The 23,600-nt window shown below is 39.4% G+C and overlaps 2 protein-coding genes across 7 annotated transcripts in view; one reads left to right on the forward strand and one right to left on the reverse strand.

Annotated features, from left to right (window-relative positions):
• nlgn2b (neuroligin 2b) overlaps nucleotides 1-17,887 on the forward strand; it is a 203,547-nt gene extending 185,660 nt beyond the window's left edge. For 4 of the 6 annotated variants that reach the window (XM_034684217.1, XM_034684219.1, XM_034684222.1 and 1 more), the window contains 5 exons: nucleotides 4,131-4,316; nucleotides 8,420-8,685; nucleotides 8,778-8,931; nucleotides 10,589-10,955; nucleotides 13,309-17,880. In XM_034684217.1, the coding sequence (XP_034540108.1) occupies nucleotides 4,131-4,316; nucleotides 8,420-8,685; nucleotides 8,778-8,931; nucleotides 10,589-10,955; nucleotides 13,309-14,233 (1,898 nt within the window). In that variant the 3' untranslated portion in view covers nucleotides 14,234-17,880. Of the gene's footprint in view, nucleotides 1-4,130; nucleotides 4,317-8,419; nucleotides 8,686-8,777; nucleotides 8,932-10,588; nucleotides 10,956-13,308 lie in introns of all 6 variants that reach the window. The other 2 variants (XM_034684220.1, XM_034684218.1) reach the window with 2 other exon arrangements.
• Nucleotides 17,888-21,509: 3,622 nt separating this feature from the next.
• LOC117812597 (endonuclease domain-containing 1 protein) lies at nucleotides 21,510-23,239 on the reverse strand. The gene is made up of 2 exons (XM_034683481.1): nucleotides 22,654-23,239; nucleotides 21,510-22,478 (listed from the first exon to the last, which is right to left on the reverse strand). Exons 1-2 carry the CDS (start codon nucleotides 22,954-22,956, stop codon nucleotides 21,870-21,872), a joined length of 912 nt encoding a protein of 303 aa, XP_034539372.1. The 5' UTR covers nucleotides 22,957-23,239; the 3' UTR covers nucleotides 21,510-21,869.
• Between the last annotated feature and the right edge of the window lie 361 nt (nucleotides 23,240-23,600).

Below are 23,600 nucleotides of genomic sequence, written 5' to 3' on the forward strand. Positions count from 1 at the left end.
ATGTGAGGGACTTCCTGTTTATGTCGGTTTTGATAACTTCTGTGGACATTAGTAATGTGTGGATCGATACTGAAATATCGATACTTCTGATACCAGATCTTTATGCTCTAAAATCGATTCTCAAATCAAAATATCAATACTTTTGATACTTCAGTCATTTGAGGCAATGTATATCATTAACAGGAACACAGTGGAAAGTAACTAAACCATTGAGATCTTGTCTTAATGATATGCGGTTGGTGGGAACTACTAGTTCTAGTTCTTAATAATTAAACAATAATTTATTTTAATGATTTTAATGTTTTTCTTATTTTCTTCTTTTTTTTTGTGTTTAAAACACCATTTTCACATATTTTGTATGATTGTGTCCTCTGTTTGGTTTTTCTGTTGTTGTATTAGCTCGGCTATATTGTAAATGAGGCTGCTACCTCAATATACTTACAAGTTTAAAATAACTAAATAAATTACTCAGAAATACACTACTTTTTTTAGATTTACCAGACACATTAGGTGTATTTGCACCAAGTATCAGTATCGGATCGGTAGCGCTGATGCCATCCTGAATTTTACTCAGTATTGGATCGGAAACAAAATCGATGGTAACGAACATCACTAGTGGACAATGGTTCCTCTCATCTCTTTGTTGATTCTCTCCCATACACGTGTACGTGTTTTTTTCTTTTTGAAACAAAAATCTCTCCCTACTTCCTTTTAGATGTCAAACTCATCACCATGTATAAATCTGTCCTCTAAATCTAAAAGAGAGGCTGTGTTGACAGTGTGCACTTAATCACTTTCTATCCTACCTTGCTGAAGTGATTTTAAACTTAAAAATACCATAATAGAAATAATCAGTTTTCATGATTATGGTCTCATTGTTTTAATAAGTCACATAGAGACACCAGTAGGAATTTCAGCCCATTATACAAATAGCTTAAAACTCATTAGTGAGGCTTTAACAGAATATAAGCCAACCATGGCTTTAATTTAATTAGCATCTGTGTTTCTGCTGTTTAAGTACAACTTCCAGGTCACTGAATCTGTGTACCAACATCACAACATTTTTTCAAGGTAGGCATTCAGATAAAGACACACACTGAACATCTCAGAGGAGGTTGACCTTAATCTACATAAGATTTAATTAATGTTGTCCTAGCAAACATATCAAGCATTTATCAAGGTTAGATAATACTGTCGGCATCCATTAAAGCCCTTTTCCTTCCTTTTTTATTCATGTACAATACTTGTTTATTTAACCAAATGAACTCAGTTAAAATTATTTATTCATAGGTGTCTAAATATGATTACTTTCAAATGTATCACATTAAGAAACCTTGATTTTTCCTTGTTGAAATTTTGAATGAAAACGAAATTTCCCACATCTCTTTCCAAACACGAAACACAGCAAAAAAAACCAACCTCATGAAACAAAAGCTTTGGTTGTATTCAGCAAAGAATTTGGACCTCGCTCTGTCCTGTGAATCATAATCAAATCGGGGGAATCCAACAAAAACACTCAGGTTCAGAGAGTTGTTGACTGCAGTGAAAGTACAGTGAAGGGTGTGCAATGAGACATGTGTGTATGTGTCACACAGACAGCTGAAGAGAGGTCAATTTGGCAGGTTATCATCACCACCATCATCATCAACACCACTGACATTATAATCATCAACAATTAAACTTAATTTGCTGTTCAACACACTTGAGAACATGCTGACTGTCCTCTTCCACCATCTGTCTCTGTGTACTCTCTATACTGAGCTTTATTGCTGTCCCGTTCTAGCCAACTGCTCCTCCAGATACCTCGTTCTGTGTTTCTTTCCTCTACACAAGGAAACTTCAACAACAATTCCTTGAAAATGTTTGTTCAAAATAAGAATTTAGGATTTAAGAAATATACCCATTATGGTGACATTAAATGCAGTTTAAATTTAGTATTGTTTTTCATCCAGAGTTTAACAAGTTAAAATCACTCACTGACTGTCACATTAAGGACAAGTCTTTGAATGGGGTTGCTTTGCCTCAAAAGATCTTAGTATATGTTGACATTGTAATCACAAACTGTTGTTCTAAAGACAGTGAACAGATTCATTTTAAAGTTACTAATGTCTGGTACTTTCATATTATAATGACAGCGTATTTTCCAAATACTGTATGTTCCTCATAGAGATGACCCACTGGGTAATATGACTTTGGCCTAGTTGTCAAAAAGGTTTGATCTGGATAAGAATGAGCTGGATTTGAACATCCTGTTTCCTATCCAGGATCAGGAAACTCAGCTCAATTTTTCAAAGAAAATTTGGATATGATTAAATGGATCCAGATAAAGACTATTGAAAATGAGCAAATTTGGACTACCATTGACCAAAATGCAGTTTGTTACTTCACACTTTTTCGGCAGAGGGTGCCAAAATCTACATAGAACATAATATCCTAACAGCTGCTTTGCAATTAATAGATTGTTTGATATGGACAGTTGTGAGTGAATTATTATGTTAAGAATTCTATTTCCAAATCCAATGTCAGCCTCATCCACTGTGTCATTGTAATGATGCGGCAATTCAAGAGCGAAATATTGAAAATAGTTTCAATATCTACATAATTTGGACTATGTTATTTTATTTGATCTACTTAACAGTTAAAGTACATTTTGTTCCTGTAATCCAGCCTAAATACACCTTCTGCTGGGATAAATCTAGATTACTATAAGATCAATGCTATCCAACCATGCTCAAAAGTTTTGAACAACACAACCTTAAAGTTTAACTTACTGAAAACTAAGCTTGGATTACTTGATCTCATCTGATTTTGTAATTCTCTTTTCTTTTGAACAGCCTGTTCTCACAATTTGATCCAATCCAGTAGTTTAAATTTGTTCATAACAACCAAGCCCTGGCTGTGCAGTTCCCCTCAGCTCTAAGGAGATGTTAAAGATCTTTCAGCTCATTGTTTTGGTGTGACACCCTGCAGTTTGTTTTGTTCCAGTGTCATCAATTTTGCTGTGAGACAGATTCAGACACAGGCAGGCCTCTATGATCTTAAAGCTCTCATCATAAGATTTCAGATCAGGCTGGTGTGGATACACATGTTGTCACTGGTGATAATTTAAGTATGATGGTGCTGACTATAATACAAAGAGATGATTGATGTAAACTTAATACTTAGAGCATAATTAAAATATTGACTGCATTATTATAAAAAACTCACTCATATTTGTAACACAAAAGCAGTAAAGCATAATAGGTATGTAATATGTATATAAGTTGTTCTGTTGTAGGTTGTTTATGCTGCCCCCAGTTGGCCTAAAAGTGTGTCCTTGCGATTTAATTTGGAGGGATGAAGTTCTAATATTAGTCATGGGCACTTTTTGGAAATCCTGCTCATGCTCAAGATGTGACGCAAAACATGTCGAAATTACAAAACAGTTCTTCCTACTGGGAAGTGCTATTCACACCAGAAAAACCAAAGATGAATGGGCCAACTTCATTACGGGTGCTCATTCTTTTTCTTCTTTTTTTAAATCATGCACCACACGACTAATCTGGGGAGTTTATAGTTAATTTAATAATTTACATTTCCTGGTAGTGAAGTCATCAACACAGCCAAAATTTAGAATTGCTCCTCTTCTTTCATAGTGGAAAAGACTGGTGCTGCTTCCAACACGTGCTGTAATTATAATATAATAAGAACAAAGGATTCTGTTTACGTGTGTGTGTGTGTGTTTGTGACATTTTGTTCAGTTTATTTATCTTGTTGTGGGTGTGCACCTACTGTGTAAATGTGTGTCCTGGAAGTAGGTGAAACATGCCTTCTGTTGCTCTCCTCCTCTCTCTGCTGACAAGTTCTCTTAACTGTGTTGTAGTTCCAGCGTGGGTATTAAAAATGAGTAATTTGGCAAGCTTTCTGTGTGAAATCTCCTCAGACTTGCAGAGTTCGAGGCTGAGAAGTTCCTGACAATGACAGGATGCCATCTTCTGTTTATGTGGGATATTTTTCTGTAAGAAAGCAAACAAACACACTGGATTGTGTTGTTCTGTGGCCCTGAGTTTCCTTCCCGCTCCTCTTTTCGACACATAATCAGTATTATCTTCCTCTTTCCCTCACTGTGTTTGTTCTCATTTACCCTGCAGGTTTTCTCAGCACAGGGGACCAGTCTGCAAAGGGGAACTATGGCCTGTTGGACCAGATCCAGGCCCTGCGCTGGCTCAATGAAAACATTGGCCACTTTGGAGGAGACCCAGAGAGAATCACCATTTTTGGTTCAGGAGCTGGTGCTGCCTGTGTGAACCTGCTCATCCTCTCCCACCACTCAGAGGGTGAGTTTATTCCACTGTCATGGTCACATTAGCAGTCATATACCCTGCTCATGGGGGATTAACATTTTAGGACAGTGTGGGTAGTGTATCTCTCCACAGAGGATGTTAGTAATTTCAATGAACAGCCTTACCCACATAAAAATGGACAGCAATATCCCCTAAAGTGAAGGGATGCAATAATCAGGAATGACTCATCCACCATGTCTGCTGTATAGACTATACATATATTTTCAATAAACACTGTACAATGAAAATATTCATCAAATTCAAAGGAAAAAAAAAAGAATTGTCAACCCGGTCAGTGACGGAGTCGACAGATGGATGAAAGCAGTTGGTTGTTTTACATAAAACCATTACTCACCTTGAGCCTATAATAATCCTTAAAAACGTCATTTCATGAGGGACAAAGATCACGACCTACACAGACAAAACCCTCCGTCTGCAATAAAAATAATCCTACAGTATTTATTCAACTTACTATGATACATTTTACTCTAAATGAAGAACACTGTGAAGATGTCTCATTATTCAACACCTACATAGTATCATATTGTTCAAGTTTTATTTGTGTTTTGATTTTGACACTGTAGGTCTGTGTTTAAATACAGCTTGTTACTCTGGCGACTTCCTCCAAGCAGACCCACAATAAACATGCGTGTTACTGGTGCTCTTTTCAAGATGCATTTTAAAATAATCCTGTCCCTTTTAATAGATGGACAGTTTAAAAAGCCACTCTTGGTCAGTAATCATACAATTTGTCCTCCCAACAGCAAAATTACAGAGAACTCAGTCTAACCTCTGATGATTCACTGATTTCACAGCAAGCGCCACTGGAGCACTACTTGATTTGTGGGGTTTGTTGAAAACAGCAATAAATAGAGCACTACACAGTATATGTTCCCAAACTTTTTCCAACATTGACATCCTTTACAGGTTTAAAAAAAAAAAGAAGAAATAATCCAATCCCACAATTCTCATTTCAGGTTATTTTGGTGGCTTTTAGCCTTTATTTGATAGGACAGCTTGAGAGAGACAGGAAATGTGAAAAAGAGTGGGGGATAACACCCACCAAATCCTGTCAGGACTGGAAATCCATCTTGGGACAAGTGCATCTAGGACTGTAGCCTCTGTACGTGGAGTGCCTGCTCTATCTGAACTAAACGGGCAACCAGATCCCACAATTCTAAGTTGAATATATTTATCCGAGAAAAACATTAAACCCTGTATACAGACTGAGTTTCATGCCCATTTTGAATACCCCCAAATATCTGCAGCTTTATGTAACATTATTGATTAGATTTGGAAAAAATTCAATTCACTTACTACCAGGCTTTCTTGCTAATCACCTGGCTGTGTTAAATTCTTGATTCTGATTGGTCAAAACTCCTTTGCAAGGGTCATTGATTCTGAATAGCAGAGGCAACACAAGACAAGCTGATCACACGTCACGCATATCAAATCAATCCACAGGATGGAGTTACGGCACATTTAGTGTACTGTTTATGATCTCACCTCTTCCTGTTGACAATGTGGCAAAAACCCTACTTACCAATAGCATCATTAAAGAACATGGAGGATAATTGAAGAAAACTGACACAGTGTAAGCTTTGTCAGTGTTACAAGCTGAGTGGTTGAGTGAGGAGAAAATAGAAATTGAAAAGTTATGTTGAACTACCTTTAGCTTTGTCATATTTAAATCCATAAAATCATCTCTGGGTCAATACTTAGTGTCAACTACTTATTTGTATTTTTGGTTGGTAGGCAGGTAATGTGAATCAGGGTCTTGTCTCATCTTGTCAGGAGTCCATTTAGTATTACCACCTGCTAACTAAACATCACTCCTTACTTGTATTGTAAAGTTCAAAAATAAAATATTTGATCTCTGTAAAAACAAGACTTTTACATCATCTGTTAAGAAGCCATTTACATCTAGTACTTAAATGTGATCTGAATCTGGTCGTTTTATCTGTATGAGAAAACAACACATGTAAACTTTGCAGGTCTCATTGGGATAACAAACGCATTTAATATTTAAGTTTTTGATATCTTTGCAGCTTAATTAGAGTTTTTTAAGGCTCTTGAGTTTATTTGGTTCTACTTTAGCAGTCTGACACTATTCAGTGCACACTAATGATTCAGGTATGTGACAGCCACCTCCTCTAACCAGTTATCCCTGTAAAGAAGTACTTCTGAAAGCACTGAAGTCAGATTTGTTTTGGTCACTGCTCTCTCTGTCTCTATTTCAGACCACTGTGTGACTAGAAAATTTTGTATTTGAAAAAGTGTCATGTTACTAGTACAAACAGCACTAACCAGCTGTTTTTTTTAAAGTAAATAGCAGGGTTATTTTTTAAATACTGTATGTGGATAATTATTTATCTTTTTCAAACCAATATGAAAATGCATTTATGTTCAGCCAACGTGCAATTTCTTTATGATGAGATGTTTGTGAAAATGCAGATTCAGACAATACAGAGAAGACTTAAAGCAGCCATGGCACCTCCGAGTGAAGCACAGCAGATTACTGCTTATAAAGATCTGGATTGTACTTCCTTTAGAGTTTTATGAATGGTAGATCTCTGAGACACCAACCAGATGTCTGATCACTAATCCCCTGACATAATCTTAGCTGGTAGAGCTCAAAATGTGAATAGCATTTCTTACTTAACAAAGAACTGAGATACTAATACATGATGTTACCGAGCTATTAGCTTTCAAACTGACAAACCCATCTCTGATAGGTAAAATAAAATCATTGTTATTGTTATTTATACTGTATGACAGGTATTCTCCAGTGCGTGTAAGCAAACAAACATCTTTTATTCTTTCCTGCAGGACAACAGGATATCATTCAGGAGGACGTAGAAGAGCATTTGAATAATTGTGTAGAAACAGCCAGGTTGTTAGTGGTTGTCAAGTCGCCAGCTAATGTTGGCTGCTCTCTGTCCATAGACAAAGAAAAACACTCACACAGGCAGACTGCTGTCCAAGTGACTCTCTGGGTTTGTTTTATTGTATTACTCCAAAATCCCTTAAAAATTGGATCTGCTTGGCTCCATAATGTTGTTTATTTATGATCAAGATGATGGTGTTTTTGCTCGTGTTAACAGTGGCTGTAATGTCAAAATAGGAAAGTAGAGCATCAGTATTATCGTTAGGAGTTGTTGCACTTGGATTAGTCACACAAATGTTCTCCTTCTTCATTTTGAAACCAAAATATAACAACATATAGAGAAGGGAAAGTTGGTGGGTGAAAATGTATTAAAAGCGGTGTGTGTGTGTGTGTGTGTGTGTGTGTGTGTGTGTGTGTGTGTGTGTGTGTGTGTGTGCGTGTGTGCGTGTGTGTGTGTGTGTGTGTGTGTGTGTGTGTGTGTGTGTTTGTGTGTGTGTTTGTGTGTGTGTGTGTGTGTGTGTGTGTGTGTGTGTGTGTGTGTTTGTGTGTGTGTGTGTGTGTGTGAGTGAGTGAGAAAGAGAGAGAGTGAGAGAGAGAGACAGAGTGTATGTGTGTGCAGAGCAGAGATGAGATGAGGAGCAGAGCTGGAGCTGCAGCTGAGAGGCTTCTTAATTGATTTCACAGGGAGAGGAGCGGGGGTGGGGCACATGCAGAATATGGGGGGGCTTAATTATTAATGACAGAATCTGCAGATAAAACAGAGGGACAGCAAGCCACTTTACATAACAGTGCAGCGGTGCAACAGTGCGAGCAGTTTTCTTTCTCTCCCTCCATCTCTCTCGTTCTGTCTCTCTCGCTTTCTCCAACGCGGCCATCAAGCCCACTGCCATGTGTGGAGTTGTCACCATTTTTCTTGCTGCTGTCTCTCCTTGTATGAAATGGAAGCTCTTCATTTTCCTTCTCCTAATGCTCCCAAAGATTTTCTGCAGCTATAAAAAGCAGCAGGGTATCTGCTTCATCTTGCTTCATATGTAATACTCTACAATCGCTCCTCCTCCAACATATACATTATTTAACGCACGCACACTGTAAGGCCTTGAAGGCCCCATCAGCTGCTGGCGAAAGTGTGTCAGAGGAAGAAAAAAAAAAAGCCGCACTGAGAGAGAATGTGTGATCGTATGTTTTTTTTATATCCGCTGTGTATGTACAGGTTTGTTCCAGAGGGCCATCGCACAGAGCGGCTCAGCCATCTCCAGCTGGGCGGTCAACTACCGACCCGTCATGTACACCAAGATCCTGGCGAGGAAGGTCGGCTGCACTCTGGGGGACATGGCTGCCTTGGTAGACTGCCTGCGGAGGAAGAGTTTCCGGGAGCTGGTGGACCAAGACATTCAGCCTGCACGCTATCATATTGCCTTCGGGCCGGTAGTGGATGGAGACGTGGTGCCTGATGACCCAGAGATCCTCATGCAGCAGGTCAGAGCTGATTTGTCTGGATATCAGTCATCTGGTGTGTGAATATTTTGTGTGCTGTCACGTTATGCTGTGTGTGTTTGTCACGACTGCAGGGGGAGTTCCTGAACTACGACATCCTGCTTGGTGTCAACCAAGGAGAGGGCCTGAAGTTTGTGGATGACAGTGAAGGGGAAGATGGCATATCTGCAGCATCGTTTGACTATACAATCTCCAATTTTGTGGACAATCTGTATGGATACCCTGATGGTCAGATCCTACCCCTTTTACCTCAATATGAAACCTAAGTTTGAAACCTAAACACTTTACTTTCCACATGTTATAAGCCTCTACTGATTTAAGAAGTAAATTGTCGTCAAAATTTTTGCAACTACAGCAGAGCAAATATTAACAGTAACCATCACATTGACTTCAATACTTTATTTGCTCTTACAACACAACATACAGAAACATATTACATTCTGTTTACCATTCCACCTTTGACTCCATTAGCGCAGTCTAGCTTAAGTAGCCGCAGTAAGAAAAAATAAATAAACAAGAATATCAAACTTATGTTTATTTGTGAATGCAACATTTGTTTACACTTGAGAGATCGTTATGAGGCAAATCTCATCTGCAATGACAGCCAATGACAACGGAAGATAAGAAATAACAAGTGATTCTACAATAACAACCGAGTGTTTGTAGTACAAAAACAAAACAATAACAAACATACATAGATTTATGTAACAGCAAAACAGGTGATAACAGTTAAAACATATTTGAGTTTGAGTCTATTATAAATTGTATAGGTAGACAAGGGGAATTAAGAAAAAAAAAATTAGAGTCATGTAAAAAAAGCCCTTAAACATTGCAATTAGGATGGATAATTAAATAGGAAGCAGTTTATATGAAAAAATAAGACAGTTACGTGTTAAAGAAGCTGGTAGTCTTGAGACTTCATTCCTTAAAGGTCCTGTGAGGAGTTTTCTGCTGTTTATGAAGCAGGCTGAAATTACCATTTCAGCCTCTGTATTACCTACAAAGGCATGACCATCAGCTAGAAGTTTTACTGTTTCTATTTTCAAGGTCTGTGAATGCTACTGCAGGGCAGGAGTCAGGAGTCAGTCGAGGCGCTTACAGCATCCTGCCAAAAATTGAGCAAAGCGTTAGTTCAGACAAGCCACAAAGTCAAGCTCAGCCCACAGAACCTCAGCTGCTCTTAACAACAGCCCCTATCAGCTGACATCTCAGCTGATTACATCCCGGCATCCAATTGGTAAATTGGCAAAACGGGTGTTCTATTTAAACTGCTTTAGCCTGTCTTCTCTTGCAAACGGCTTTGCAGCCCACCTACACCCCAGCTCCTCCTCATGCCCGATCTGTTCTGCACCCCGGAGGGTCTTTTTGCTGTTGCTCCCCCTGCTTTGGATTTATATGTATGCACATGAAAGAGAAGGGAGGTGTGGTCTCCCTGCCTTAGCTTTGGTGTTCCACATAGGCGCATGAAAGGGCAGGGAGCTCACATAACAGAATCACACAGCCAAATATAACTTATTACATGCAAATGATTAAGTCTTCTTGACAAGAGATGTTTTATTCAAGATTTTCATGGCATAGATTTACTGTCTTTGATGTTTGACTGTGAAAAGAAAGCAGCAAGACAATTTTTTTGTCAGAAAACACTGCCAGCAAAGAGATAATACTTGCTGCTTTGTTCACATGGGATGCCAAAAAGTTCCTCACCGTAGCTTTAAATGTCCAAAAAGTTCAAGTAAATATAACTCAAAGAAATGCTGTATTTATTTTCAAAAGTCAGGTGCTCTGAATTAAGAGCATTTGCAAGAGCCAGCATAGTGTTCAGTTGCAAAAAAGACATTCACTGTAACACTGCATACATACTTATGTGAATTTCTGTTTTTCCAAGGTAAAGACATCCTGAGGGAGACTATAAAGTTCATGTACACTGACTGGGCTGACAGGGACAACAGTGACATGCGTAGGAAGACCCTCCTGGCTCTGTTCACAGACCATCAGTGGGTGGCCCCTGCTGTCGCCACTGCCAAGCTGCATGCTGAGTTCCAGTCACCTGTCTTCTTCTACACCTTCCACCATCACTGTCAGACCGAGGCGAGGCCTGAGTGGGCGGACGCTGCCCATGGAGATGAGATCCCCTATGTGTTTGGGATCCCCATGATGGGAGCCACTGACATGTTTCCCTGTAACTTCTCCAAGAATGACGTGATGCTCAGCGCTGTGGTCATGACGTACTGGACCAACTTTGCAAAGACAGGGTGAGTGTGATAGAAAATGTGGCACATTTGACTTGAAGTTAAATATTATTCTTATACTTCTTAAATACTCATTAAATATGGAGCTACACAGAGTTTGAAGAATCTATAACAGATAACATTTTGGAAAAGTTCTTAAATTGGCAGTTACTGTCCCATTAGCCCACTTGTGAAGTGAAAATTTGGCCAATTTTTCTCAGTAATAGGCAGAGTGACAGTCTGCAAAGATAGAAGATTGAACTAGTTTTAGAGATGATTGGAGGATTGTTTCAAAGATGAGAAAATCTGCTGAGGTTTTGAACAATTTGTCGGTCTCGAGATTTTGGTTGGGGATAAATTATTTTGGTAAGGCATCATGATAAAAAAAATGTTGCCACTAGCCACAATAAACACATTTTTCAACAAAGCTGATTGTTCAACATCCAGTCCAGTTTCAGCTTTCAGCTGAGCATTAAAAATCTCTCAAAGCCACACATCACCATTACTCTTTACCAATTACCTGTTTTTAACTATGTAATCTAACCAGCAAAGATTATTCATCAAACACTGAGACAGAGACAAACAAGCTGATTCAAAGTTAGCTCCAATTCTGCTTGGTGCGCCAAAAGCACCACTGGAAGTTTTACCACGGGTAAAACTGTTTTATTTAGGGTGCTTTCACACCTCAATGGTTTGGAGGAGTTGTTCTGAAACAAGGATCGTTTGCCTCCTCAGCTCAGATCATTTGTACATGTGGGAATACAGCAATCATTCTCGGATGCAGAACAAAACAAGTGAGCCGAGATCACTTAGAAGAGGTGGTCTTGGCTCGCTTCCAATCAAATGCAACAAACAGCTGCTTGACTAATAGCATAATCCGGACAGGATTAAGTTACTCATTGTCTCTATCCAAGAGTTAGGCATAGCAACATCACAGGACTTAACTTCAGTAGTTTCATGAGTTATGTCCATCATATGACAATATGCTCATCTGCCCAAAGTCGATGAGGCGTTGACCCACTCACTGCTCCAAGTCAGCCCACAACATAACTTGTTTTTCGGTTAACTAGTCAGCGTTCAGTGCAACCGGTATGCCTATGCATGGCATTTGTTTAACTACGCAGTGGAAAAGGAGGCTGTGACATAATGACTCTGTGTGCTTTGGCCTGCTTTACAATAATGCAGTTTGAACACAAAATTACTCAAGGGAAAAATGCACCAACGGTCATTTTTTCATCTGAATCGGAACAAAGAAAACAAGGTACAGGTGTGACAGCACCCTTAGTTCTTTGTCCGTTTTAGCTTTCATTACCTTTAAAAAAGATATTAGCCTTTAAAATGTGTTATAACCAATGTAAGCATGTTATTATCCGATACTCTAAAGTTTGAATAAGGAACCCTCCTCTTAAAGTTTCTTCATTATCACTACAATCTTTTAGCTGGCTGCATTATCAAACTGTTCATGGTTTAATGTTGATGTTGATAATGTTGCAAAATTGACTCTTTCTCATATTTTCTGCCATTGTGCAGGATGCTAGTTGGAACTGTGTGGCACAGAGACAAACAACACTAGAGCCTGACCCATAGCTTAGTCAGATATCACAGATATCACAGAATTTTATAATAAATGGCGTTAATGTTGTTTAAAAAAACTTGTTTTCAATACTCTTAGTACTGCAGCGTATGTAAAAGAACAGTGCAGGTAGTGGCCCAATAGAATTGAAGAATTGACAATATATATTAATAAGTTGAATATAATAATATATTTAATATAATAATATGTTAAATTAATTATTAATAAACCATTGACTAAATTAATATGTGTTAAATATAATAACTTGTTAATCAAGTTGCATGTGAAGCAGCCAGTGAGTACTGACACTGCCTTGTTGGTGCAATTTACTTGGGAACAAAATATTATAATTCTACTGTAGGTCAAAAATTCAATAGATCAGGGGCGCCATTGGCCTAGTAGTTTAAGCGTGCGCCCCATGTACAGACGCTTTAGTCCTCGTTGCAACGATTGCTGGTTTGACTCCCAGCCAAGACCATTCGCTGCATGCATTTCCCCACACTCTTCTTCCCACATTTCCTTTCTTTCTTCAGCAGTCCTATATTAATAAATTCAAAAATGCGCAAAAAAATATAAAATAAAGTATTCAGTATATCAGCCACCATGTCAGTATTCTGCATATTTTCTTCTCAATTTATTTTAGAAATCAATTTCAACCCAGTGCCATTCAGTAACAGTTCTCAAAACACATTTCTACACATGGTGTCTAAATATCAAACAGCACATCAGCTCGTGTGATTTGGTGTTACTGAAAGCTGAATATTTATTAGCAATAAAAAATACTTTTAATTTTTTGTCCTATAGGGATCCAAACCTACCAGTTCCTCAGGACACCACATTCATCCACACCAAGCCAAACCGCTTCGAGGAGGTCATCTGGACCAAGTTCAGCTCCAAAGACAAGCAATACTTACACATCGGCCTAAAGCCTCGGGTCAGAGACAACTACCGCGCCAACAAGGTGGCCTTCTGGCTGGAGCTGGTGCCTCATCTGCACAGCCTCCACAAGGAATTCATCAGCTCCATCACAACCCGACTGCCTCCCAGAGGAAACAACCCCTGGAAAGCTCCTCAACGCCCTGGCAGCCACTCCACACCCGCGCCACCTCTACCACCAGATCCAGACCCTGACAGCTCAGAGAGACCCCGCATCTCCCCCTTCCCATCCGAGACAAGGGATTACTCCACCGAGCTTAGCGTTACTGTGGCTGTGGGCGCTTCCCTCCTTTTCCTGAATGTGCTGGCCTTTGCCGCGCTGTACTACAAACGGGATAAACGTCATGAACTCATGCAGAGACGCCATCGCCGACTGTCTCCGCAGCGTGGTACCACCATGGGTATGGGCGTGGGCATGGGAGTGGTCGGGGCCCCACCGCACAACGACCTGGCACTGAGTCAGGAGGAGGAGCTCATGTCGCTGCAGATGAAGCAGCAGAGAGTGGAGCTAGAGCACGGTACACCTCTCCCATCCCGCGCCCTCCACGGTGACCTGGAGCCCCTCCGGCCGCCCGTGTGCCCACCTGACTACACGCTGGCCCTACGGAGGGCTCCTGAGGATGTGCCACTGATGACAGCCAACACCATCACCATGATCCCCAGCACCATCAGCGGCATGCAGCCCCTCCATCCCTTCAACACTTACCCCCCTGTCCCGGCCCCGTCCACTACACCCGTCCCCAGCCACAGCAACAATGCCCTGCCACACCAACACTCCACCACCCGTGTATAGGACGAGGCACAACCGCACAAACTGCTCCATACTACATCCACCTTCACCATCCTTTTCTTCTTCACTATACCTTTGTCTCTTCTCATCCAGCCCTCCAAAAAAGCTGCAGTTTGTAAGATTTTAAGCAATGAAATACCTCTAAAGATGTAACCACAAATCGAGGGGGAGTTAATTGAAAAAGCTCCTTTGCCAAAAGTCTGTCATTAAAGGTACATACTGCTCTGCCTCGCTACAACTCTCTTGCTTAGTCAAGGCGCCAATCGCAGCTTTACCAGCTCATCACAATCAGTCAGTTATCTTCTGTGTAGCTTGGTTGTTTTGCGCATGTGTTGATGTGTCAGTGTAAAACTATGTTTGACATAGCTACATACATTCATTCTCATTCATTTAGTGGAAATATAATACAGTAGCAAGCAGCTTTGTATGAGGCAACATATGCTCCAACAAGCTGTCTGTCATAAAGCGGTAATTTCTTGAAACTTACAAATTGCAGCTTTAAAGGCCCAATCTGGAAGTGAAACTTGGCACCCTGTGTGGAGCACTGTGTCCCAACAGCTGTCACTTTGTTCTGATTTTAGAGACTTTTGTTTGGTGGGAAGTGTATCGACAGCACCAGAAGTACAAGGAGGAACAATTCAACTTTAGAGCATGAGGTTTTTGAGGATTTTAAAACTTTATTTCCTCAAATGTATGCACCTTTTCAGTTCGGACATGACATAAATGCCATGAAAAGTTTATGAAATCTGTCTACAAGCAAATGCTGCGTTCAAGTCATTTCCAGATTGGGGCTTCAATTGTTGGGCGCTACAGGAAATACCTGAATCATTCTCAGTCTGTGGGATGCAACCTGGAATCCAGGCTGCCCATTAGAACTTGCTGCATCTCTGCCATAATCACATCCATTACTTTATTTGTTTCTCGCTCATTATCTCTCTGTCTGTTACTCCTTCTCAGCCCATTTAACCACTCCTCTCTTTTCGCTTTTTCTCTCCACATCTTCCCTCGTAGCTCTTTTTATTAATCCATTGACATCATCCATTTCCATCTTCATTTCTCTCCTCTTTCTCGCAATCACTTCTAGACTCTCTTTTCCTTTTGGAGTCTTTTATACGAGAAAAAAAAAACACAAATGTAAATGATGTATTATTAATAAATTGTAAGGATATGAATGAAAAAAAAAGATATTCTGATATCTCGTTTTTACCAGCATTCTTGGTGCCAAGTACTGTGATAAAGATCCTCTTTCATTGGCGTCCAGTGGAGCGCCTGGAGAGGTCCATCCTGACTCTATCTTACAAAAGGAAATACCATCATAAAAAGTGCCAACCCCTTCATCTTTCTGTTTGATCCACACACTTTTTTTTTGTTACACTCAATGTTGCACTGTGGCTGGTCTCTTCTTTAAAAGGAAATCAGATTCAATATATCCTCATTTAAAAAAAGAATATAACGTTTTTTTAACTACTTTGCTGTGTGGGATATTTGCATGTTGTTGTTTTTTTATTTTACTAAGGGTGTGGACAGGAAAGTGTTTTTATTTTGTTGATTTGCCTTGTTCTTCATTGATTTTATTTTAAAAATCATTTTCTGTTTTAATATCAGCTGCACTTTGTGGTACTTAAAAAGGGTATTAAAGTATTAAGAGATAATTATTGTGTAAAACTATGATTATAACAAAGAGAGTAAATATTTCCTCTTTATTTTTTTCATTTCCTAACACTGAGGCTGTGCCGCAAAAACTACCAGAAAGACTGATGAAAGACTTTTTTCTTTCTGCCCCCTTTTTGCTCTGTTTCTCTTTATCTTTTGCAACTGTCAAGTCTGCAGTCACTGTATCTCAATCCCACCTGAAGAAAGCACTTTTTTAAGTTACAAAAGAAAAAAAGAAGCTACTACTTTACATGAATAGTCTAAATAAGGTTTTTGTCTGTGACTGACATTAACCACATGCTTCAAGTGTTTGAAGACTGCCTGACGGTTTCTCTTTACGTCCGCTCTTTTGTTGTTTCATGATTCTCCCCTTGCTGCAGGGCAGGGGTAAAGATAAGATATATATTTATGACGGTCAAATGGTGAGAAAGCCTTGTACGCGTGTTTCACATCCTTCGCACAACTGAACACAGAGACGGGTCACACTCTGGACAATTCTGGAAAAAAAACAAACAGTGACATTAGGACAACACTGGACAAATGCCGACGTAAGATCTCGTCTGCTGATCTGTCAATGCACAGAGGATGCATTCTTAAAACCTGATTTAAAAAAATCTTTATCGACAGACATTACTCATACACCATACATCACAAAAAACAAGGGGGTGGGTTCGTCAGTCCTCCTTGTAACGTTCTGTATCCTGTCTGCTTAGGACAACGACACTTTGGATCCAGACTGCCATCCATCACACTAAACTGGAGCGTGCCGCAAGGACATAAACAACAAAAACCAACACATGAAACAAACTGTACATTTTTTAAGTGTAAGAGAACAAACTGGAATTTGTAAATATTATGTTTGTCGTTTGGTTTGAGTGATTGGCCGGATCTTTTCTTTGTGACAACAGGTGCAAGTTTTGATGACGTACATGATTTATTAGCACTTATTGGTAAATTTGATTCTACTTTATTTCCTAGATCTCAAGAGTAAATTCCAACATGTTATTTGCACATGAATACATCTGTTAGCTTACGAGAGTAATTAAAAAAAAACTATCACAGCATGTTCGAGGTTTAGGAAAATACAAAAAGGAACTATTACGGCTCAGGTTAGCCTTTGTATTTTGGTACAAAGACATTGTGTAATTGCATATTATATGGCTGTCATAAGCGCGAAGCCCACACTTGGTGTGATCTCATCAACCATGAAGGCAACTATTGAGTAAAATGAGTCCTGTGATTGGTTAAAAAAGCCAAAGAACAACTGCAGATGAAGGGCTGGATAATACGGTTGTTTTAGAGAAATGAGGCAGAAAAACAGGAGATAGGACAGTTGTTTCAAATGTGCCACCACAAAGCCAGGATTTATACTTGTGATGCTTAATGTTAGTGTCTCACGTAGTCTTAAGCATCCTCATACAGTATTAACCCTTAAAACAAGAGGTAGTAAAGTCCTTTGTAATCTTTTTGTCTTATTTCAGACTCTAATCATGGTGGTTGTTTTGCTATTTTTTGCAATGTTGTCTGCACATTCTGTTAAAGAAATTATTGACCCAGCTGTATGATGTAAGTTTAAGTTGCCCACGCTTCTAGAAACAGCATTACTTAGATTTTTTATTTTGTTTGTTATTTGAAACAAGGGTTTGGACAGCCAACAGGTAACGGAAGCACACTCACCAAGTTTACATGTTTACACTACAGTTTTTGATGTTGGCTGGAGGTAAGAAAAAAAAAATCAGAAAAAGAAAAAGCATACAAGGATCCAAATATCTTCTTAGTACAACATTTATTACTGGAATGGTTAAGTGAAGGCTTGCACCTGTTTGTCTGTTTCATTTAGTCTGATTCAGTAACCTGCTTGAAGCTCAAGATACTGTGAGAGAGCATAATGACCAGAAGGGGTTGAAGAATTCAAGTTAATATTTCTATTTCAAATAGAGGCTATTACACACTGTATGTTGTGTATCTGAACTGGAAAAACATTAAAAGACATTCTTAAACAAATGTTTTGCTGTTTCTGTCACATTGTAAGACATTAAGTATTTAACCTTAAAACTTTTAGGCCATTTGAAGGAACAATAAACCTACGATCATATTACAGGACGTGCAAGAACACAGCTTGTAGCAACTATGAATGCCGTATCTCTACACTGTTTATGAAGAAGTGGCCTATATGTGTGAATAGTGGAGCCAATTGGGATGACTTCAATCATTGCCCAAACAACTCAGATTGTACAGATGTTTTTATGTGAAACAACTTAATCTCTGGCTTGATTAATACTCTGTTCATTTTTACTTTATGAGTCTCAATCATTTAGTCTTCCTCTGTTAATTTTGCAAACTATTGTTCCAGTTTAGGCATTTTTCGACTGCAGGAACTTTACCCCAGAACTAGAGACTTTACCCCTGAACTATGTGCATTTTGACCAGAGGAATCAGGGTCTAAATTTAGTTCAGGGGTAGATAATCTCCCCCTGAAAAGCCCCTGCTTTGGGGGTAGTACTTTTCAAAGGTCCTGGGACTTTCAGCTGAACGTAAAGGTGTTTGTGGAGTTTATACAGTTGTTGAAACACAGAGGGAGTTCCTGGGAATGCATACAGTTTAGTTTTTTATTAAGATTTCAAAATATTATTTAATATAATTTCTTTTCTCCATATGTCACTGACCTGAGGGGAGGGCACATGAATCTTTTAGTTCAGAATAAAGTAGTTCTGGGGGCTAAAAGACCCTGGAACTCTTGGTCGAAATGCACCTTTTGTGGTTAAAATTCCTTGTTTTACATATTATTGTCCTCTGCGTCACTCTTAGGAATCTGATTTCCACTTTTTTTTTTTTACCTAACCTCTTCTCTCCAGCTCCACCCTCGAGTCAAAATCAGTCTATGGTCAAAATATGAAAACTTGTTACCAAACAAAAGGTGGCAACGACCTTACAGTAAACTATTAAACAAGTGGAATCTTCACAGTGGATACCACAGTTTAATTAGCTTACTGGTAAGTTACTACAATTGCACTCACAGTCTGCACTTACAGCAAGTAGGGAGCCAGATTATCTTTCTGTTTAAGTCAAATTTGCTGTTCACACTTATCTTGGTGTTTTGGTCTATACCAGCTCTTAAGGCAAAAGCTTAAGTTGGCTTAAGTCGGCTTTTTTCACCATCCAGTGGCTAATTAGTTAGTTAGCCAATGAGCTAGTTAGCTTGACTTATGTCTTGGTTGGCTATGTGTAGAGATCATAGACTGTATAAAATATGGATGTAGTATTCGTGACGTCACCCAACTGTTTCTGTTTCGTCGGTGGCAGCCATATTGCTGCTGTGGAGCGATTGTGACACAAAGAGGCGGGCTTGAGCCTCCTAGCCAACAGCTACAGTGTTCCTGCCTGTCAATCAAGTCAGCTTAGCCTCTCATTGGAAGACTCGTAATCTCAATATCTTCAAAATTGCTGCGTTAGAATTCACTCCCCCTACAGTGTGTGCCGATTGAGAGTCAATCCAGACTACACTCGTCTTTTGTACCAGGCTGTAAACAGGTTTATTTCTGCTGTAAAGATCGGCTTTTTTGAATTGGTGTGTATGTGGTTTCCGGTACTTCCAGAGCCAGCCTCAAGCGGATCCTCGATGAACTGCAGTTTTTAGCACTGCTGCACTGGACTCATATTTCAAGGGAGGTTGCTGCTTGGTGTAGAGATGAGATATCATGCTGCTGCTGCTGCTGCTGCTGCTGCTGCTGCTGCTGCTGTTGTTGTTGTTGTTGTTGTTGTTGTTGTTGTTGTTGTTGTTGTTAATGCCTACCACCTCTTTTTAAACAGTTTAAAATGGTGAGCCAGAACCAGTAAAATTATGGGACATGTATGTAGTTGTCATTGTGGCTTGTGTTTTTCCCCTCATTTGGTATAATTTTCATAGAAGGAAATGATGTTTCTGTTGAAAGAGAAAAGGCTACGACAAAGGATAAAAACAATCATTTATCACCATGGCCCTGTCACCAGTCACTGGGGTCTTTATTGCATTTGGTCTTTCATTTGTTTGTTTTTTGCTTGTTACCATTGAGGTTTTGTGTAGACTTCAGAAGGCTTTCCCTTTATGTTTATGATCCCATGATTTGAGAGAACTGAGTTTCAGCTTTCACTCTATGTGGTCTTATAGCTATCTAAAGGGTTTGAATTTCAAAGCTTAAAGCTGCAGCACCAGATTCACGATGGGAACCGTCCTCTAATCTGTATTTATTCAGCTGTTGTACACATCAAATCAATATTAAAGCAAATATACATTACCAGAATGATTCACTGGCCATGCTGCATAAAGCAGTGTGCTAATGTAGGCTGTACATTCTTTCAAACCCTGATGTGGAAACAACTGAACACCTTTTATTACCACGGATAGGGCTTCATATTTCTCTGTAGTAGCACCAGTGAATAAGCATTTTTACACTGCATTGTACCTCTTTTAACCTCCCCCAAAGTCATATTTCAAGCTCTAACATGTTTGGCATCCTAAATATCACCAGTAGTCTTCAGGCCAAACAATAAAGATAGATCATTTCAATATGTAAACCCCCGTCTGTGGCTGCATTGGAAGATGTTGATATGAATTAGCATACAAGTATTCCCTAAAGGAGGGAGAGGAGCCAGATCTGACCTTGAACAAATGACCGCATTGAGTAAACTTTTCTGAGGTTTTAGCATTTTTTTTATGATTGGAATAACAAATCCATATACTTTGTTCCTAATAACCAGCTTGAATCATTGCTTTAATAAAACACAAGTTATTAAACGCCACTGGGTCTAATAACTCTAAGAGTTGATGAGATCTGTATTAAGCTAAACCATCTTTATCATAACTTCATCATAAGTAGGTTCAATAATTGTTTAGGTGACTGATGCAAAAGTAGTGTCAACGCATCTTTTGTTAAGACACAATCCAATTACCTTCTCAGATAATCACTCACTGTTGGTTTTCTTGCAGGCAGTGGTCACAAAAATTACTCCTCTTTATCACTAGATGGCAGTGTACAGCTATAATGTATAGAAAGGCCTGAAATGACTGCATCAGATTCAAATGAACCGGCCTCTCATGTGTCCGATAAGTGTTTCTCTTAAAAAATGGTGAATAGCAACCTCCTACTACTTTTTAGATTATGAAAAAATTAGGGTAATATTTGAACACTTAAGTTGCATTTATTCCCAAATCTTATTTTAACTGAAGTGGTGAGGTGTAACTTAGGAAGGTTGAACTTTAAAACAAACCTATGTGACTGTCCATGGGTCTTTTTCTGACATTCAAATTATTGTAAGACTAGTATATCACTATATGATAAAAGACTCTGAAACCTAGGAGCAGGCCATAAAAGTCAAATCCAATTTATATCTCACTGAACATTCACACTCACATAAGCTTAATACCATGAAGACAGGATGATATTTCCAAGCTTACAACAGCTTTAGCTTAATGTTTTACAATAATTAAAAGTACATTTAATCATGAATGTGTATGTTAAATCCTACAAACATGGACAAATTGGTTGTTTTGTTATCCTATTTAGTCAAAGTGTTCACTTCCTATGTGAAAGTGATGAGTTTACATATAAAAATGTTTGGTGTACAAACGAGTTCGAATGCAATCCCAGTAGTGACCAATACATGTTTTTTATTTAGCTTATTTGCATCAACTCACACTTACATTACAGTGTAACTTTCCCTCCTGCTGGAAAAACAAGACTGTGGTAAAATGTGTCATGCATTTATTTTTTGTTAGAGGAGCAATAATGAAATAAATCCCCCCTCAAAGAAAGAGCTGAAAGAGCTAGTTTGTAAAATCACAACTTAGAATTAATGTCTTGAGTTGCAAAGGAAATTAGCATTACAGAGAATTAGAACAGTGCTTTGTTTATTATTGTTACTCTAACCAATAGCACACATTTCTACTATCATCTATTAAATCACAAAGTAATGAGAAAAGATGCACACAGAATGTGTTCTCTAAATTTCAGATGGTATGTTGGAGGTAAAGTGGAAGGGGTGAGGGAGAGATACAGTTGTCGTAGAAGATCTGAAGGTTCTGGTCGACATCCATGTTATTTTTCAGGAAGATCTCAAGCTCCTGGACTGGCATCTCATGAACGCTGTTGCCCTCTTTGGCGTTTTTCCCCAGCGCTGCGTGGGACGGGAAGCGGATTCGAACGTCGTGTGGTGAGTTCCGGTCATAGTCGGTGCAGCAGTAAGCGGACCACACATCTTCAGGGATGGCCACGCGGTCCTGGTTGTTACGACGGATCGTGTTGCCTCTGGTGGTCACTCCGGTGACAATGAAGGCTGTGCCGCGGCAGAAGTTGTTGAGACGGACCCGAATTCGCTCTTCGTACTCACGCCAGGGCCCGATATTGAACTCTCGTATCTCTGGGACAACGTTGGTCAGGGTGTAGGTGGCTGCTCGGTCGTGTGGGGTGGACTGATGCTGGTCTGGGTTTAGGTGGCCTCTCTCATACAGAACCACATCAGAGTAGTCGTCCAGGACTGCCTGGCTGTCCTCAAACTTCATGTGCAGGTAACCAGTAGGGAAGGGCAGCATGTTTCCATTACCATCAATTTCAGCCAGCTGGGGAGACACAGAAAAGCACTGAACAATCTGCCACAAATCTGCCACAAAGTTTCATTTGTGAACAATGGTTAATTCGAAGTGTTTGTATTTCAAAACCCCTTCATTAGCTAAGTTTTTTTTAAATCAATTTTGAACAACAAACTTCAAAATCACTCAAAAATATGCCTCTGACCTGTGGTTCATACATCCAAGGGTAGTCCACACGTCTGTCCCCCTCTGTTTTCTTAAAGGTGTAAGCTGAGTAAACCGGAATCCTCTTCTGGGGGTCGTACAGAGTCACGAATCGAGGTCTGTCCGCGTAACGTTGGCAGATCTTCTTCAGTCTGGTGCCAATGATCCCCCTCGGTGGGGTCCCCATATACAGGGAGTCCTTACATCTCTCTATGTGATTAAAATCTTGAACAACCGATGTTGAAATCAAAGGCAAAAAACAAACTATCACAGAAGCCAAAACTAAAGGTTCCAGCACGCTCATGGTTCATCTGTGTCTGCTACTACTGCCACGGCTGTAAAACAAAGACACAGATGTTTGCAGTTATGATATAAATGTCCGAAAGAAGATATGCAAAGCAAGTAGAGTAACTGAAAGACATGCCTCCTTCTACATGAGGGCATGGATATGAGGGCCATTGCTTTGAGCTAACCAAGAAATTTGACCTTAATATTGAAAGACTTGGTTAAATTAAAAGTGTTGGGTCTCTTGTATGAAACCCTTTTTTAGGTTCTTTGTCTCTCTTTGAAGTGAATCTGTAACAAACTTATGAATATATATGAAGAGTTCAGTTCCCTGCATCACGCTCTTGGCTGTTTTAACTAGGCCTCATGGCTTGTTCTGATGAGATCTTAATTAACTGATGGTTTGACCTTTCTGCTCAATATATTCTGTGTTATGTGTTTATTATATTGACAGTGCAATCAAATCAAGAGGCAAAAGGACACTGGATCATTATGTCCTTTTGGGTTGTGTGCTGCAGTCAATATTTGAACATATTCCTTTACAACTTAATACTATTAGGAATTCAAAACCAGTACACATTTTCTAAGCAAGCAACCACATTTGTAAGACTTCCATTTGGCACAAAATGTTAAATCTGTAGCTACCTGCCAAATAACTTTCCC

This window comes from Notolabrus celidotus, chromosome 5, assembly GCF_009762535.1.
Source record: "Notolabrus celidotus isolate fNotCel1 chromosome 5, fNotCel1.pri, whole genome shotgun sequence".
NCBI lineage: Eukaryota > Metazoa > Chordata > Actinopteri > Labriformes > Labridae > Notolabrus > Notolabrus celidotus.

Coding starts and splice junctions, on each gene's coding strand:
- LOC117812597 (XM_034683481.1), bottom strand. CDS start 22,956: ATGAGCGTGCTGGAACCTTTAGTTTTGGCTTCTGTGATAGTTTGTTTT. Junction 22,479..22,653: donor CTTGGATGTATGAACCACAG/GTCAGAGGCATA, acceptor GTGTCTCCCCAG/CTGGCTGAAATTGATGGTAA.